Source organism: Cottoperca gobio, chromosome 24, assembly GCF_900634415.1.
Source record: "Cottoperca gobio chromosome 24, fCotGob3.1, whole genome shotgun sequence".
Lineage (NCBI taxonomy): Eukaryota > Metazoa > Chordata > Actinopteri > Perciformes > Bovichtidae > Cottoperca > Cottoperca gobio.
The window spans coordinates 14,118,194-14,138,234 of record NC_041378.1 but is presented as its reverse complement, the minus strand read 5'-3'; the positions used below and the strand labels follow the sequence as shown (position 1 = coordinate 14,138,234).

The following is a 20,041-nucleotide window of genomic DNA, read 5'->3' as shown; positions in this document are numbered from 1 at the left end:
CACACACACACACACACACACACACACACACACACACACACACACACACACACACACACACTAAACACAGCAGAAAAAGAGGAGAGCAAGCCCTTTCTGGACCATCGTATTTTCTCCTGCCAAAGCTGTTCATACAGCCTTTTGTGAAGCCCGATGTCACCAGAACAAAACCACCACAAAGCCGAAAGGTCTCCAATTTTGGAATATCCATGTTTTTCAGAGCAACAACCAGTCTCTGCCTCCGTTTTCTCCAAGAGGATTGAAATCCAGCTCTGATGAAGCAGATGCATCAAAAGCAGAGGATGAGAGATTGTGGGCTTGGCTGTTGGATAGATAGATGTGGCGCACTATTGTTGTTACAAAAGGTCAGCTGGGATCCTACCCCGACAGACAGAAGGACAGATGCAGGAGGACCCACGAGAGGATAGGAATTGGGTGGAACCTGTAGAACATTTTAGTCACAGTGAGATTGACAAGACAGACAAAGATAACACTTGCCTTCACCTATTCTTTGACTTGCCTGTTATCGTTCCGCATCTATAGACTGCTTCATTTTTACGTGGATCTTTTTCTTAAATCAAGAAGACCACTGTGAATATTTTCTGTTGACGATAAAGATGACGATGTCCTGACTGTGTGATGGGGGTTTGAGATTTCTGATAAATCTGTCATCAGATTCATTCTATCCGATTTCAAATGCTTATAACTAAAAAATATGAAGTCTGACAGGCCTCTTTTTACAGTGCCTTCTTCTGACAGTTTGACAGTGTGCAGTCCTCCTAACTGAGGTGTCTGGCTGTCTGTCTGTCTGTCTGACTCTGTATCTCTCTGCCTTTGATTAGCAATCACTGCAGTATAGACTGGTCGGATTCAGAATGGAAAGCTTTAATTCTCCCCACATGGTGCCGAGACATCCAGACCCTGGTGCAATCGCTCCGGGTAAACACACAATCACTGCTTCTCGTTAACAACTCAAAAGTTTCCAGATATAATTTTAAGGAAAATCTCCGCTTAATCCCTGCTTTGCTCCTTTGAGGTCCACGCTCTCCTAATGACGCTGTTGTAGAAGCTTGACAGCGGATTTGTTTGTCCACAAACATTATGATGAAATTGTGTTTATGGAAAAAAAGAAAAAAAAAGAGAAAGACTAACAAAAAGGAAAACAGCGGAGTAGGAAAAGTGTTCGTAAACTCAGACCGATTGAAATCAGGTGTACGGGTTAGGATGTATGAATGTATTGCTTGTAAACAGCAGGCACACTGTATTGTGTCCTGTTTTCCCTATGAGGAATCAGAAGATACAAAAAGGGAGTTATATTTTTAATAGTGGCATGTCTAATACTTGAGGGCTATTTTTATCCAAATTGACACTTTAGCCCGGACGGACAAAACATAAAAAGAGCTGACAGGTTCGTTTCAGCTCTGTGTCAAACAAGATGACTTTTAGCGCTAAAATAGACTCCGACACACTCACCAGTTAACCACTTAAAAAGAACAAAATGTGCAACAGACCTCTGGCTCTTCATATTCGAAATTGCATAACTAAGACACTCAACTCACCTACGAAAAAGCCTTCAGGTTTTACATGATGGCGTATGGATAATAAATGAAAGCTATGGTGGTGAAAGAAAGTATTTCTCATCAATCAGTCTACTTCTGAAGACTCGTCTTCTGAGAGCTGGATTTTGTGACATTTTCACTGTGAATGCGAATCGCACGCAGCAATTCTGTGATAGGATGACAACACATACAGTAGAAGCTAATAAATCCAATCCAGGCAGCAGAGTGTGAAGATTGTTTACCTTCCTGCTCCTCAGAGAAAGATAAAAGGCACATCGGAAAGCCTGTGCTACTTAGTATTTAAGGAGAATTTTTAGTGTATATTTTGAATTCCAATTGAAGTGAAAATGTCAAGAATAAAAGAATAACACAATATCTTCCAACCTCGACGGTGATATATCTGCATTAACATGTCTTGTGTAGTATTAACGTTCTGGATGATAGAATCAAATTGAATGCATCGTCAATTTATGTCCATCAGCATAAAGTAAATTTGTGTCTTCAAGCTGTGAAGCAATAATTTCTCCTCCAGCTATGTTTAGTGTTCTTGGCTTTCCTCGTAAGGTAGCTGGTTTTCTCTGAAGACCCCACGGTGGGTCTGTCTGCTTTGGAAATGTAAAATTCCATCTTTTTCTGGATGACAAGAGTGTCTCTATTTGATAGAACAATTGTTGTTTCCTCTCTTATCTGAAAATAATTCAAAAGCAACACTTCCCTGCCACCCGCCTCCCCCATCTCCGTTCTGTCTCCCTCATCCAGCTTCCCCAGCGTGTGCCTTCTTAAACTTTAATCATCTCACATTCGATACATTTCACAGCAAGTCGTCACAAGGTTATCCCAGTTTTCAAAAGACGTCTTCCCCTTTTAGCCTCAACCTCGATAAAAATTCAGTGATTTCAGAATCTTCCAGTCTATTCATTACCGGGATCCCTGACACATCAGTGATGTTCACATGGAGAGGTTCTCTTAAAGCAGATTTTAAGGCAAAGCAAAAGAAAAAAGCTAAACCACTGCTAATGCAATATCACATCACAGGCAACGGGCATCTCTGCAGTTGCCCAAAAAAAGTGGTCAATGTTTCAAAGCTGACAAAATATTTTGCATCTTAATTTGTTTGCCTTGTCGCTGTCAGGAAGGAGAACACACATGCCTCGACCTGGTTGCAAAAAAAAAAAATTGAAAAAGAAGAAGAGGCATTCTTTTTGTGTGTTTTCCTTCTTTTTTTGATTGTGTCAGAGAGAGGCCATGACACCTGCTGTTCTCTGGATACCATGTTGTGTTGGTCACAGTATGTGGTTTGCTTCAATCCATTACCTGGCTGACCTGGCTCAAATCAATGACTAAAAACACACAATGTGTGATCTGGTTTCAAGACGAGCTCTATTGATTGGTGTTGTCAATGCTGGGAAATTGAGACTTTTTTTCCTCATGACTTAGAACTTTTCGTGAGTATCTTAAACTTTCAAAAATATATATGACAAGCATGGATATACAATGTTTTCAACATGGATATTTTTTAACATACACATTAGGTAATCACATATTGTAAAATAATCTCTGTCAGGTGGTGACAACTGTCATTGAATGTGATTTGTGTGTTCAAGTGCTCAGCAGCACAGCACTACATTTGCTTTGCTGGAGGAAAACACTTTAATGGACTGCCAGCAGCAGGTAGTATAGATTATAGGAGATCAAACAGCAGTAGGCATCACATCTGAAGCTGCAGTAACACTCCTTGTTTCAATAAATAGAATTTAAGGTGAATATCAAATGTATCCTTTATTTGGCTTATGTGCTTTTCTGTTTTCTTGGAAGCAGTGCTATGGTCATAATATGGTCTTTGTGAAATGAATTCAATATAAAGCAGCGACTAACAACATTGTATATGACTAACATTAGAGCTCCACATGGCTGAATGAAGTACTCATAACCACAGTTAGTTTATCAGCGTTTTTGAGGCAGGACTACTTTCTGCTGTAGTCGTGCACACACCAAATAAGCAAGACTGCTGGAAGTCATTTCATTCTTGCCAATATGAAAACTAATATCTTCTAATGATCAGTACCACACAGAATCAGAATAGTACTAATATTGTCAAAATACTATGAAATTCAGACAATCATATTGAATTGTATCTAAAGGCTCCCCCCCTATTGCACCACAGTACTACAGCTACCTGACCAGAATAACATAAGCCCATAACTAACTTACTTTTAAAGAAAGTTTTGTTTCCAACAACTTTAAACTAACGAGATGGCTACAGGCTAAAGGAATCGCTCATTCTGTCGTCTTGAGACTGCTGTGTAGGTCAGAAACATCCAGCAGAGAATTGAATGAATGGGATGTAAACAGAGTGAATCAAACATAAGAATCAACAAAAGCCTACAGGGAAAAGCCTCACACTAACAAAAGTTATTAGTCTGTGACACTCCCAGGATCAATATGTAACCGTATATCATTCTTTTACTATGGCTTCTTCATTTGTGTTCAATACGGATTGGGAAAGAAACAAAAATTCCAGCACTGCTGCTTTTTAATATCAAGGGAGGATGGATTAAACAATTTCATATTAAAGGATTAGACCGTGCACGGAAATCCACATGTTTCAGTGGGCAATCTGTGGGAAGATACGCTCTGAGTAATATGTGTTATCAAATACAAACTCCAGCTTTGGCCCACGTCTAAACCCTTGTAAAGTCCTTACTTACACTAAATAACAAGCTGTAACACAAAACCTTTTCAAAGCACAAGCAGTTTTGTGGATCATTGTTTGGATCTATAACTGTGATCACAAGTAATCCCAATAATAGTGCACTGTCGTTAACAGTCAAAAGAAGTCTTTAGTGATATTAGAGGCAGAGATGACATCAATGAGACAAGTGTTAAACATTAACTGCAGCTTAAAAAAGGTGTCTGAAAGGGAGTGTTGTTTTTTAATAAACATGGTGAAAACACTGCTCATAAATAGTGGAAGTGTATAGAATTGATAGATTTTGTTGGCTTAAATTATATTTGATAAGGATGTAACCCTGTAGTTGTGTTCAGTTCCATGTCCCTGTCTGCCATACCAGTAGGAATGTCATTCAATCATATCATGGGGAAATGCTGGTTTATTCACTTTAATCTCTCTTGTAACCTTACATTAGCTTGCCATGATCATGCTTACTAGAAAGCTGAATTGAAAGTACTGCTCATCTTCGCAAATCCAATAAGCTACGACGCAGCAATCACTTCATTTTAAAGAAGTCAATTTCATTATTACCTAGAAAATTGAGTGCTGATATATTAAGGATATGGTGTTGTGGATCACAGTATTACTTGGAAGAAGCAGAATGGCATACAAAGTGAAAATGGATCTTCTGCTGACATATACGTGTCCTGCTTATCTGCAGGACACAGAAACAGTTGTGGTTATTAACAACATGGATTTAGTGTGTGCAGTGACTATGTGTCCGTGACAACTGAACAAAAATACATAAAAAATAATTAAAGGCCCTAGCAGGGGATCACAAAGTGTAGCTCTGAATTAACTATGTTCCATGTGGTTAGCTTTACATCAGGTTGGACAATGTAACCAGATGGCAATTTTCAACTCTAAGCATTTGTCCTACACAAACCCACACACACACAGCGCTGTCATCTATCATTAACAACAATATAAGTTTATACTGTCTATTAAAGCTCACACACACACACACACAGACACACACACACAGACACACACACACACACACACACACACACACACACACACACACACACACACACACACACACACACACACACACACACACACACAGTGTCCCCACAATAACGGCCTGTCAGCTTTTTAGTGTAGCCATGGACAGAGCAGAGACACAGGGGCGACGAAGAGAGAGCTGCATCTGTCCATCAGACTCCTCGTGTCCCCCAACAGCTTTGATCGAAGATGACAGAACGAGAGAGTGCGAGTGAGGACAGCAGACAGCAAGAAAGAAGACAGGAAGACAGAAAGACAGCCTCTTATGGTATTGGCCAGCTGTAACTTTTCTGTGCCATAATTAAAGCAGAGCCCAGAATTTGGGTATTCCCCTTTTTAAAACGTTGTTGGTCTCTGTTGCCGGCCTTAATAAAGGACTTTTAAAGGCAAGACAAAGTAAAAAGGTAAATTCCTGAATAAAGGTAAAGGTAAGGACCTGCATTATATCTACTGTATTACCACATATATACTGTCCCTTTAAACAAATGTGCACTCACGTGCAGGGCAAGGCACCTAATTGCGCTGGCAGCCATTGAATGATGACAATGGCCACGGTGGGAGTTGGCGAGACTTTGTCGGGATGTACATAATTATTCAGCCGAACAAAAGGAGGGGCCGATGCGGTGCCAGAGCAGATTTACTGTGTCTGTGGTCAGTGCATTCAGCAGGGTATCTAATGATGTGCACTTACAGGCTAAATTACCAGAGCATTGTTTACCTTTGCTCTTAGAGGGCAGGCTCCACCGAGAGCAAGAGCACAAGAAGGTGCCAGAGGAAAGAAAAGAAGAGCAGATGGATCTGCTGTAGTTCAAATTAAAGAACATTATCTGATCGTGAGGAGGGGTGTCGAGAGAAGATGAATGGTATCCATGGAAGCAGAGGCAGGGGACAGGCTGAAATGTCTAACTCTTTTTTGGTAAAGGCCCCTCTCTTTACATGCTGCTGACAGCCAGCTAGCTAGCAAATCCCCGGGCAGGGGGGGTGGAGAACACAAACTGTACGGCCCTTGAGTATACCGCTCAAACATTTCCAAGCTTCACTTTTCTGTATAATGTGTAAACACAAAACACAAATGTGATATATAGTCAAATTAAGAATATAAACACATAAGCCACACTCAAATATCACTATTTCTAAAGACGTTTGAAAAGGAGAAATGTGCAGCCGGAAGAGAAGAGAGCTTTTTTTTTAATCTATGATATTACTCAGGGCTTTCATAATGATGTGGTCCTTTTTGTTTGTTTGCTTGTTAGGAAAAGCACCACCTCTAGCCGTCGCTACTGACAGCAGCACACATTTGAGCCACTGTCAGAGGTCATTTACATAATGAAAGAAGAAAATTACCAAGGAGGCAAAGGCAGGACAAGCCAGCCATTTGGCAGAGAGGGAGAAAATGAAGATGGAAGGAAAATGGTTTGGCAAGAAAGGGGCATTGGACAGTGAGAGTGCAGAGACAGCAGCAGGACTGGAGTGAGGGATAAGGGTGGAAAGTGCAGGAGGCAGCGGAGAGAGAGAAAGGGAGAGCGGAGGGGCTTCAAGAGCTGAGACAGTTGAACCATGAAGACAGGAATGCCAGTGAGTTGGAAAGTGGAGAAGCATTTTGAGATGAGAACTGGAAGACAGAGAGAGAGAGAGACAGGTAGACAGAGACAGCCATAGAGACAGAGACAGGGAGAGAGAGGGGGGGGGGGATTATGTCCAGTTGGGGAGTCTTCACAGATTACAAAAGTTGACACAGGGAGAGACTAAAAACAAACTTGACAGAGCAGGAGGAAAGTTTTCAAGGCGAGTTAGAGGGAAGCAGGGGTTGCAACATCCATTTGGACGACGCTCTTACCTTGGCAGATGTGGAAGCCACTGATCCTGCTGCCGTAATGCCTCGCTTGACCGCGATGTCGCTACTCGATGTTGTCACGGCAACTGTAACCGGGGTGGGCAGGAGGGAGGGGATGACAGGGAGGGGGAAGGAGCCCCGGACGGTTGTTGCCATTGACAACGGCAGAGGCACAGCTATGATTGGCTCCTCCATTGTGGAGGCCAGAAGGACGGATGTCTCTCCGCTCCCAGGGTCCCCGGTAGTCCCTCTCAAAGCGGTGGTGGTGGCGTGACATCACTTCCTCTTCCTCTCAGAAGGAATAACGGGGATAGGCCTGCAGGAAATTGAAAGGGAGAGGGTATAGGTGAGGTTGAAGTTTTATTAAATGTATGCAAATGGAGAGATACAGACACAAAGGCAGGGTTTCAAAGGTAGAAAAAGACTCGGGGACAAGGAAAGAACGAGATACAGAGTGAATGAATTAGCGAGAGAACAGGTTGACATGAAGGTGTAAATGCTCACAGCATCTGCTCCCAATGCACCTGACTGACACGAACACACTGCGGCTCATTTGTTGCCTCTAATTCCTATTCTCCCAGTCATTAACGAGGGCTGCGACAAGTGGGAGAGAAATGAGCACTGCTAAGCAGGTCTATAAAAAACACCATCAGTGCCAATACCATAAGGATCTAAATTTGTTGCATGAAGCGCAAAAAGAGAGGTTAAAGCAATAAGGCCGAGCATGACGCGCTCACTCAAGTTGTTCTGAGGACATCGCTGCAGTACCATGACCTTGCGGTCAAAACCCATTCACCTGAATAGATAAATTCCCCTGCAATCACAGCTCATCTCATATATCTAGTGGCTGCTTAATTCAATTAGATTGCCCTTGAATAGCATTTGAGGGTTCTCCCTTTTTCAAGCACCGCAAGCTGTGATAGGCTAAGAAGCGACAGTGAGCTAGAATTACATCAGTATGGGGCATCGCACTATTGTGTAGCATGAGCAGCGTATCACTCTATATTATATCATAAATCAAAGCAGCACAGGATCTGAGAAGTGAAATCCATCACTGAAGTGTTTTGCGGCGCAGTGTACTACTCTTCACCAAAGGCACGTTATGCTTCCTGAGCCCTTGATAACAGATGAAATAAATAAATAACAACCTCAAAACCAGGTTCAGCAAGCCCCATGCAAAATCCCCTGGTCTGTAAGGAGAGAATGACAGCGGATGATAGGTCTTTATTCTTCACGCTGGGGTCTGTCACGCTGCTTCTTCCCTCACAGAGGAGCGAACGCCTTGAAATGCCAGCTTCTCTGTGTGTATCTGTGTGTGTGTGTGTGTGCATGTGTGTGAGTGTACAAAAGCAGTACTACAAGTGAATGACTGCATATGCACGTACCGTTTTGGCAGGATATAATGAGAACGCACATGTTCAAAACTCCAGTACGTTGTGTGAGTAGTAGCAAGTGTTTGAGCAGGCTGTTGGAAATGAAAGGTTCTTCACAAAGCTTTGATACAAGCGATACACAATGCAGCCTGTGGTGGGAGCACTGCCCCTTCACTATCTATAGCTGCTGTGAGCATCCATTCATTTACCTGCTGAAACACTGACTCACTTTATGTCCGTCTCCCCATCATTGTTTTTCAAGAGAGAGAGAGAGAGAGAGCAGAGAGAGAGAGAGAAAGAAAGAGAGAGCAAGAGCGAGAGAGAGAATGAAAGAGAGAGAAAGAGAGAACAAGACAGAGGGAGAGAGAGAGAGAACAAGACAGAGAGAGAGAGAGAGAGAGAGAGAGAGAGAGAGAGAGAGAGGCAGCAAGTGAGAGAGAGAGAGAGGGAGAGAGAGAGAGAGAGGAGAGAGAGAGCGAGAAAGAGAGAACAAGACAGAGAGAGAACAAGACAGAGAGGAAGAGAGAGAGCGCGAGAAAGAGAGAACAAGAGAGAGAGAGAGAGAAAGCGAGAGAGAGAAGCAAGACAGAGAGAGAGAGAGAGAGAAGAGAGAGAAGAGAGAGAGAGCGCATAGTAAGAGGAGAGCACGATAGAGAGAGATGAGAGAGAGAGAAGAGCGAGAACAAGACGTAAGAGAGAACAAGACAGAGAGAGAACAAGACAGAGATGAGAGAGATGAGCGCAGAAAGAGTGAACAAGAGAGAGAGAGAGAAAGCGGAAGAGAAGCGCCGAGAGAGAGAGAGAGAGAGAGAGAGAGATAGAGAGAGCGCGAGAGAGAGGAATGAAAGAGAGAGAGAAGAGAGACAAGACAAGAGGTAGTAGATGAGAGATGTAACAGAGACAGATAGCAGGAGATAGAGAGAGTAGAGCGCGAAAAGGAGAGAAAAAGAGAACCAGAGAGGAAAGCGAGAGAGAGAGCGCGAGAGAGAGAGAGAGAGAGAGAGAGAGAGAGAGAGAGCGAGAGAGAGCGCGAGAGAGAGAGAGAAAGAGAGAACAAGACAGAGAGAGACAGAGAGAGAGCGCGCGAGAAAGACAGGGAGAGAGAAAGAGAGAACAAGACAGAGAGAGAGAGAGAGAAAGAGAGAACAAGACAGAGCGAGAGAGAGAGAGAACAAGACAGAGAGAGAGCGAGAGTGAGAGAAATAGAGCGAGAGTGAGAGAAATAGAAAAGAAAGAGAGAGAGAGAGAACAAGACAGAGAGAGATAGAGCGAGAGAGAGAAAGAGAGAACAAGACAGAGCGAGAGCGAGAGCGAGGAGCGAGAGCGAGCGAGAGCGAGAGCGAGAGCGAGAGAATCAAGGTGCTGGTTCAGTGAAACAATGGCAGAGTTAGTGCCAGGCAATATTCTCTTATCACCCGAGCTCCACACCTCAGCTGAGGGCAGGCAGAAAATTCCTCCACATAAAAACAGACAGAAGAAAAAAATAAAGAAGAATGGGACATTATCTACACAATAGTCAGATTTGGGGGCAGAGTGCATTTGTATTCACAATTCTGTATAATTTATTTTTACCAATCCTTTTCAGATGGGCACATGCCATTGTGCATCCACTGAGCTCCCGAATCTACACAGTGTTGTGACTCACCACAAACTCGTCTAGTATTTTGTCTTCAAGAAAAACAGCGTAATGGAGAACAAATCCATTAGATGGTGCAGAAAGGTTCTTAAAGTAAGTTTGAAAGAACCCACACAAGAGCTTTTGTGGGATACCCTTCAGTAAGTCTGTAATATACAGTATAAGGTAAAAAAGTCCATGGGAGTCCATGAGTCCTATTTCTTCTAAAGTAAAAAGTGCATATCCTGTAAAAAGGGTTCTTTTATACCTTAGATTTGGCAAACCAAAAGATCTCAATTTGTACTTGTTAACGATAAATCCTCCATGACAGCCAAAGTCAGTCTTGGAGTTCCGCAGGGTTCTGTACTTGGACCGATTCTATTCACCTTATATATGCTTCCTTTGGGCAATATTATAAGGAACCACTCTATAAACTTTCATTGTTATGCGGATGATACCCAATTATATCTATCAATTAAACCAGATGAAACCAATCAATTGGCTAAACTTCAAGCATGCCTTAAGGACATAAAAACTTGGATGTCTAGCAACTTTTTGATGTTAAACACAGACAAAACTGAAGTTATTATACTTGGCCCTAAACGCCTCCGAAACGCATTTTCTAATGACATAGAAGCTCTGGATGGCATTAACTTGGCCTCCAGCACCACTGTAAGGAATCTTGGCGTCATCTTTGATCAAGATCTGTCGTTTAACTCCCACATAAAACAAATCTCAAGGACTGCCTTCTTTCATCTACGTAACATTGCAAAAATAAGACACATCCTGTCTCAAAATGATGCAGAAAAACTAGTCCATGCATTTGTTACTATCAAGGCTGGATTACTGCAACTCATTGTTATCAGGTTGTCCCAAAAAGTCGCTTAAGACTCTTCAGTTGATCCAAAATGCAGCGGCACGTGTATTGACTAGAACAAGGAAACGGGATCATATTACTCCTGTATTAGCTGCACTGCACTGGCTCCCAGTAAAATACAGAATAGAATTCAAAATCCTTCTCCTGACTTACAAATCAATTAATGGTCAGGCTCCAGCATATCTTAAAGATCTCATAGTACCTTATAAACCAACTAGAGCATTACGCTCCCAGACTGCAGGGTTACTTGTGGTTCCTAGAGTCTCTAAGAGTACAATGGGAGCCAGAGCCTTCAGCTATCAAGCTCCTCTCCAGTGGAACCAGCTTCCAGTTTGTGTTCGGGAGGCAGACACACTCTCCACATTTAAGAGTAGGCTAAAGACTTTCCTTTTTGATAAAGCTTATAGTTAGGGCTGGCTCAGGTTTGCCCTGGATCAGCCCCTAGTTATGCTGCTATAGGCTTAGACTGCCGGGGGACACCTCCCTGCTCTCTTCCTTCTCTTCCCCTCTCCTCCCTTCCCTCTCTCTTCTTCTCCCTCTCTATCTGTATGCATTTATGTAAATGTATGTTACTAACTCACCATCCGGGGTATCATCCCCGGAGTGTCTGTCTCTCATGTGGCAGGTTGCCACTGATAAAGTTTACGTCAGGATCATGAATCGTGACAGCGCCTGCTGACCTGGTCCTGCTGGACACCGGGAAGCCTTATTGACGTTTTCCTGGATTCATCCATACTTTCCATTTCTTTTTTTTTCCAACACAACATAATTTCTGTCAAATGTTGTATTTGTACTATGTTGTTTATCCTGTACACACGACATCTATTGCACGTCTGTCCGTCCTGGGAGAGGGATCCCTCCTCAGTTGCTCTCCCTGAGGTTTCTTCCATTTTTTCCCCTTTAATTTTGGGGTTTCTTTTTAGGAAGTTTTTCCTTGTGCGATGCGAGGGTCTAAGGACAGAGGATGTCGTAACCTGTACAGTCTGTAAAGCACACTGAGACAAATGTATAATTTGTGATATTGGGCTATACAAATAAATTTGATTTGATTTGATTTGAAACCCCGGAGTCTGATGTCAAAGTCAGATATTTTGTTCGCTTTGTAATAATGTAAGAGTAGGGGGGGGGGGGGATTTGGTTAAAGTCCTCGGTATATTGAATAGTAAGTAATTGACTAAGCAACATGAGAATAATGAGAATGTAATGAATGATGCCTGTAACGTCAAGGTACTTCATCAAATTGATGCAGGAATACTATAAAAAATACATTATGTAGGAGCCAGTTAAAATAGTACATATTATGTATGTTCATACAATATTACAATATTTAATGTATATTTTGAATGCATTCTATATGTGACTATGCTAAGGTTATTTGTTATTTTTGCTATTATTCTTTCTAAAGTGCTAAAATAAAAAGTTCATGAATTTCTTTTATTACACCAGGAGATTATGCCATAATGACATTTTTAGTGTGCATGTGTAGAAATCCATGTTTACAGGAACAGAGCATTGTGTCAGTAATGGACCAGAATCATCTGCCATGATCATGGGATCTAAATCTTCAAATAAACCTTCGTTCATTCAATCGTGTTACATCTCTCTCATGTTATAAAACATTCTATTGTGTGTAATGTGTAAATGTGGGTTGTTTAAAGTAGTTTATACAAACAAATGTTTTTTCTGAAGAGGAACATATCACATCGCTATGCTTCACATCCACTCATCTACCCTAAGTGGCATTTTCAGAATCTTGACAATACATTTCAATATGTGCACAAACCTCTAAGTGAACTCCTGTCATCCCTACACTATGCATGTCAGTATTTACTGTACTGTATAACCAGAGGCTGGCAACTGATCGCTGCACGAGTAAACAGGAGGATTTAAGCTTTTAATTACAGACTCTTACATTTCTTTCACAACTACGTTCCTGCATCTCCTTTAAAGTTTACGTGTGTGTGCCTTGAGGCTGAGAGTGTGTGTGTTCGTCTGAGGAGGCGATAAAAGAAATGTTGCTCTCAGAGTTGCCTGTGGAAACCAACACCCAGCACACCTGTGGACTCTGCCACACCAGATAAACACTTAAATACATCACATCTACAATGACACCTTGTTCTGCGGTGCACTGCTCTAGAGAGGAGGTGCCAATAAAGATTTGCCCATTTCCTTTTACATCCAATGTAGTCACTGTCTGCCCCGGACAAAACAACAGCCTTTCAGAGGAGAGATGATAACCTTTGCTGCAAGGCTTGCATGTAAAGCCAACCTTTTTGAAAGCCTTTTCAATTTAATAAGCAACTAATGACAGCATTCCAGTAATACCCTGCAGCAATTAATGAGACTCTTCAGCTCCTGCAATCCTGTCAGCATGTTAATAATCTTACCTGAAGGTATCAGACTTTCCCACGCCACATTTTTGGCTCCTACTTAAAATAATCAGCTGAGTACTGAGAATCCTTTGCGGAGAGATGAAAATCTAAACAAATGATTCAAATAATCACTAATCCTGTGGAAGCGCAAAAAGTAAAAAAAGAATAGTAAAAAAAAAAAAAAACAGAACACAAGGCCCAAATAAGAGAGTGAGAAATATCATGTCAGCAACAATCAAACCTAATGAGCTGACTGACTGGCATATCCATTGTGTTGTCAGTCACGTCATGAGTTGAAAGCTGCAGGCAGCTGGAGGCAGAGTGTGTGTGTGTGTGTGTGTGTGTGTGTCTGACTTTTATTTTCATTTTTTTTAGGGGCTATTCTAAACTGCTGATGTGTCAGAATAGAATGTACACAGCATACAATGTTCTACATGCATGTGCCGCTGAATAAGCAAAGTGAGATGGCTGTGGGCGTGTACATGCGTATAAAAAAGAAGCAGTTAATGAGTACAAGAGGTGTGTGTGTATGTGTGTGTGTTAATGTCTGGGGGCACGCCAACGTTCACATGTGTGTGAGAACTATTGTCATCATCATGACCTCCTTGCTGTCACAATAGGGATGCGCCTGCATGTTCCTGTGTGATCCTGAGCGAGTTGTAAGTGCACTTTTCATGCAGGGCACATCAGGCGTCTTCAATAACTTCAGTTCCTGAGCAACAGCGGAGTGATTAGCCAAAATAAGAAGTTGTCTGGCAGGTGGGATTGTGAGACACACACCCTAAAGAACAGCATCTGTCACTCCGAGGCGGCATGCAGCATGTCGGGGTGTGTGTGACAGAGCTGCGTTAACAAAGCCATGTGGGAATACGCAGGGAGTCGCAGATAGACGTGAGGAAAGAGGGAGCATAACAGATGGACATAACGCGGCAGCGACGGAGTGACAGCGAGCCAGTGTTAGCAAGCAAATGAGATATAACAGCCGTGTGTGTGTGTGTGTGTGTGTGTGTGTGTGTGTGTGTGTGTGTGTTTGCAGCCTAAAATAGAGAGATGGGTGTTAAGGATGTGATCAGGGTGGGGTGGGGATGTGTGTCATACTTCTGTTCTAGGGTGTGATGTTTGCTTTGCTGGCACATTCTGCTTTGCTTTTAATACCCACAGCTAGTCCACACGCTACAGATACTCCCCAAGAGACGGGGCTCCATTTCCAATCTGTAGTAGTGTTTACGTCTATTGACCCAGTGACATCCCAGCTTTCACCACACTCTCACACACATAAAGAGCCACCTGCTGCACTCTGTGCTAATAATCAATTCGTCCATCAGCAAGTCTGGATGGTACAAACGAGGGCCGGGGAAAGTATACTGTAACTTTACGAGGACAAGATATTGCTGTAAGTGAGCAGCCCTGTGGGAGACGCTCACAGTACTAACACACACATGCACACACACGCACACACACAGCGTAACTGTCACAGGCGTACACACTTGCTCACACGCACGTCACAATACATTCGCAGACCAGTAAATGTGCTGACAGTTCCTCCAGGACAACAGAGGTATTCATCCTGATATTTAAATAATAGGAGACTGTTGGTACAGGAATAGCCTGGAGCTACGCGAGCCAGAGACTCAGGCCTTTTAAATTCTCCTCCTCAGCTCGAGTCCGTGCCACTCAAGACACATCAGATGATGAAGATACAGAGTCTCAATTTGGACCGTGCATCTTTACATAATAACTCAAAATTCATTGGAAAAAATACAATTAGTTCCAAAAAAGATTAATTGGCTAAAACTACATACATGTTTACCTAATTCCTTAGCCTTCCTAAAAATATAAAATGCATAACAACATCCATTTTGGTTATATTTACATTTTAGTTACAGTATATAGTATAGTATATGTATTATTACATTTTTATAAAAAAAACTGTAACTCCCTTATTTTCTAATAACCACTGCAATATGTAAGAAATTATACAAAATGCAGAGAAATGTTTTACATATTGCATTCAAGACTTTTATGAATTGAAATAGATTACAAAATGCGGGAGACATTACATAATGAGTGAAAATATGTTGAGTTATTACATAATAACCTTTTTACGTCTGATATTTTGAATGTCAAAGCAGGAAAAGCACAGGTGTAAATAATAACATTAATGATGGCTCCATTAAGTGTCCCAGTAAAGCTCGTCAGTGAGTGAGCATGCACGATGTCAGAGCTGGTTCACCTACATGGAATGAAGCCATCATTGATATTATTAATTCCACCTGTGCTTGCTTTGACAAGACAAAATGTCTGCCGTGGAAAGGATCTATTGGATGGTACAGCGTAAATACTTTATTTGGAGATTTTTCTTTCCAGCATTTTTGCAGAGTATTGATTGATGAAGTAAACTGATCTGCCAGGAAAGAGCCAGGGCTTCCTGGTTATTTTTAGCTTCCCCTCTTAAGGACGTGATACAGGACAAACCTAAGTGATGTTCCAGAAGACGAAGAAAAAACACAAGAACTACAGAGCGGAAGCGAGAGGAAAGGCAAACAGAGGAAAGGAAAAATGGAGTTTCGTGTGTGTGGAGGAGAGATGTGGGGGTTGCAATAAAGAAGAGAAAGGGCCATCTTCAGGGATGAGAAGCAGAGATGAATGTAGCTACCTGCTGGCATGGAAACCAACGAGCCCATTGTTGGGATTGATTCCTAGCATTAGCAGGTTCAATTAATCCCCGCGGTTTGAGGGGAATTAGTACTTTGCTACAATTCGTACACCTCATTAGTGGTCTGAGTGGAATCCAGAGACACCGTGCAGTCAGCAGTGGATCATAAAAACATGGGATGTCTCAGAACAGAGCCCACCAGCTTAGGCCCCATTCAGACCATAAATAGCTTCCATTTTAGCAGATGATTAGAGGCATGTAGGCTGGTTTTACTTAAACAGCTACAGCTACAGGACAACTGGGAAGAATTTGACTCTCAAATAAACGTGAACCACAGGGAGTCATTCTGAGCAGATTCTAGCACTAATCTGAATCTAGCACCTCACGTGTCCTTATCTCATCTGCCTATTAGGATTTTCACAGAGGAGATGATGGTGAGAGATGGCACTCTGTACATTAATCCGACACCTTGATGTATGAAACACTGGTGGGTGACATGCACACACTGCCTTATTGTGCCAGAGACAGACAATTCCATATTCCCTTTGATAAAGTATGCAAGCAAAGGCCATATCATTCAAAGTGGATAAGAAAGGGATAAAGTGTATTAGGTAGACAGAGAGAAAAAGAAATAAAAAGGAGGATGAAGCCAAGAGTTATTCTTCTAAGATTAAGAATTATTGCATATACCTGCACCACTGACAGCAAACTTCCCCCTCAGTGTGCATCAGCACAATTCTTTCAGCAGAGCAATAATGACTAAAACTTTCTTCCAATCTGGAAAAAGGGAGAAGTATGTGAATGTGTGTGTACTGCACGTGTGTTTCTGTGGGGGACAAGACATGATGCAAGGGTTTCCAAGCTGTAGTTTTAACACACACAGGCTTTGTTTTTACTTTTGAATGGGCCAACCATCATTCTTCTGTCCAAAAATGTCAGCTCACGCTGGCAGCCGTCCAGGCAGGACTGACCGTGGCATTATGAAATATTGCAATGCCCGAATTAGTAACACCCTGCCAGTGTTTGGTTGTCGGTATCCCAGGCATGTGATTAGCCTGAGGAACAGAGAGGCACTGCTACCTCCACCACCGCACGCTGCTCTTCAGTTAATTAAAACACAGACTTTCAACAAAACGCCACATTATCACAACCCTGGGGCTAGTGTGCACACATACCAATCCAGCCTTTCTGCATGCTTTTTTTTCTACGCGGAGTGGGAGCAGCAGATTTCCAGACGCCAATCATGCAGTGTGTTTACGTGTGTATGTGTCTGTGTGTATGTGTGTCTGTGTGTATTCTCTGTGGCCCATGGCAGCTGTCGTCTTTTCTCTCCTCGCTGCATCCTTTCTGCAATTTCTCTGTTCTCTAAATAAAAAACAACGGCATCAACAAACAAAGAGCTCTCACTGCTGATGTGTCACACACACACACACACACACACACACACACACAACACACACTATGGGCTTCATTATGCATTATAGCACCTACTTGGACGAGCGTATGATAACATATCAATATGCATGTGGGCGTGTGTATGTGTGTAGTTCAGCTCCAGTAGCGGGACACATTGGGCAAGTGCAAGATGAGGGACTTAATTATCTAAATGGCTGCTGCAGAGATTACTGAGGGCAGTGAGCATCCATCTCTTTCAACACCACCGGTGTTCAGTGCACGGCCAAGCTGGAGGAGAGATCAAGAGATATATACATCAATAACAGAGACACCGCGGCAATGAGAGGGTGAGAAAGAGACCCGGAGAACGAAACAATAGCAGAAGACGGGAGACAATGTAAAAGCGAGCTAGAGGAGTGGATACAGTGATAATGATTTACAATGGAGAAGTTTGCGAGCCGACTGGCTATCACAAAGAGCTGCCATGTCATGCAGTTGCTGCATCCTCAGCTAGAGAGTTTGCCGGCAGCAGGGATCATGACAACCCCTCTGTCACCATGGAGATACCCTACGCGTCTTCGATTTTGCTCTTTGCGTCATTACCGTAGAGATGCTCCGGGGCAGGATTGTATCTTGACCCCCCCCTTGAAGCAACAAAGGCTCTACATTTAGGTCTATGCCTCCCTTACTTGAGCGCGCATTTTAGACTTTTGCACGGCCGAGCGGTTACAGAGGTCATCCTCTGACTGGAGGCCCTGTGGTTTGATCCGCTTGTGTGCATGTAGTGCTCAAAGAGCCCTTGAGCAAGATATTTAACCCCTACCTGCTCTAGAGGCACCAGTCCTGCTGGTTGACCCTGCACCCCAACCACAGGCCAGGAGGACAATTTCCATCTGAATAAACTATACCGTATGAAAAAATAAAGTAAAAAGATTACTACAAGCATTGATGTGAAACACAATCCAATATTCTAGCACTGAAAGACGATAAATCAAAGAGCGAAATCACACTACCGCCCAAGACTTAGCAGAAATTATTAAATGCCTTTATTAAATGTTCTTGTTAAGTCTACATTTGAGAGGAAATGAGTAGGAAATGAATGCTGACACAGCCAACAGTTTCCTTGTTAGGACTTTAAGCTTGGGTTCCTGACAGCAGGGACAGTGGTAAAGAAAGTGTGCTCATGACCGGAAAGCTCACTGGTTTGACTCCCCAGGCTGAGGAAACGGAGTGAACAAATAACTCTCTGCCTTCAACAACAACCACTGCCAATGCACCACTGAACAAGATGTACTGCACAGCAACTTCCCTAAATCATACTTAGTTGTCTCTCTTAATTTGGTCCCATCCAAGTTCAAGGCCAGCCAGTGATTTAGTGATCTACCTCAGCAGTTATATATATATATATATATATATATATATATATATATATATTTGCCAGTACAGGAAAAGAACCCAGGTCCTCCTGGTGAGGCCTAGTCTGCTCCACTGCCTTACTTTCCCCAAGTGACAGCAACAATCTGGTTACTCATTCAGCTACTGAGAACATGTTGAACTCTAAAGGAGGGGGGGGGGGGGGGGGATAAACCTTAAGTCTGAAAAGCAACATTAAATAAAATGAAAGGCTCATAACAGATGGACACACTGACACTTTCATTATGATGATTTATCACAAATGTAATTGTACACAAATTAAAAAAAAATAGGTGTTGACTGTTAATGAGTTCTTATGTTTTTACAAGTGATAGTACTTGCGTCCCTAAAAAATATTATTAGTATCTTTTAAATCATTTGTAAACATGCAGAGGAATACTGTTCACAAACACTTTTAGATAAGAGAGTTGTTTTGTGTCGTCAGCTGGATAAACAGGGCCTTTTATTAAGTGAAAATGGCACACTACAAGGAATATTTAATAAATGAAAGACCGATGTTTCTTTACTTAAAGGGTCTATTACATTAAAGCTAAAGCAAAACAGAGTTCAGATATGCTGCGCGCCAAATTCCCAACTCAATCAGCTCCAATACTCTGTATAATAGTTAATGACAGAGCCTCGAGTTAGACGGTCCAACGGTGCCAAGATAGCTGCATCTATTCATTGCTTTTAATACAGTACAGACACTCAAGTATCAGTACACACACACAAAATATCCCGCACACAAACACTACTGCAGAGTCAGGTACACACACACACACACACACACACACACACACACACACACACACACACACACACACACACACACACACACACACACACACAGGACAACTCTCTCTCTCCCTGATTAAGCCAGGCCATCTGCTTGAGTCCCCCGTCACCACTGTCGGCTGATGCGTGTCCAGGCCGGCTCCGGGCGAGCCAGAAATCCCCCATTGCGATCCAACGGCATATTAATCTCTTCAAATCTCAACCTTTTCAAAAGGGCAGATGCCACAGCAACCTCAGTGCACTTGTTCTGGGCAACATCATCTCACTCTCTCAAATACATGATTCTGTCACTTCTGACTTATATGACATGAAAAGAGAAGGAGGGGGTGAGTGCATCTTTCCTCTGATTCCTTCTCTTTCTCTCTACTTATCTCATGTCTCTGGGTGCTTTCTCTAAAAGCCATTCTCTGTCT

The 20,041-nt window shown here is 42.5% G+C and overlaps 1 protein-coding gene across 1 annotated transcript in view; it reads right to left on the bottom strand.

The window, feature by feature from the left end:
• klhl29 (kelch like family member 29) overlaps positions 1 to 20,041 on the bottom strand; it is a 199,232-nt gene that overhangs the window by 122,761 nt on the left and 56,430 nt on the right. The window contains 2 exon segments of the mRNA XM_029462893.1: positions 7,136 to 7,261; positions 7,263 to 7,448. Coding sequence (XP_029318753.1) covers positions 7,136 to 7,261; positions 7,263 to 7,409 — 273 coding nt within the window. The 5' untranslated portion in view covers positions 7,410 to 7,448.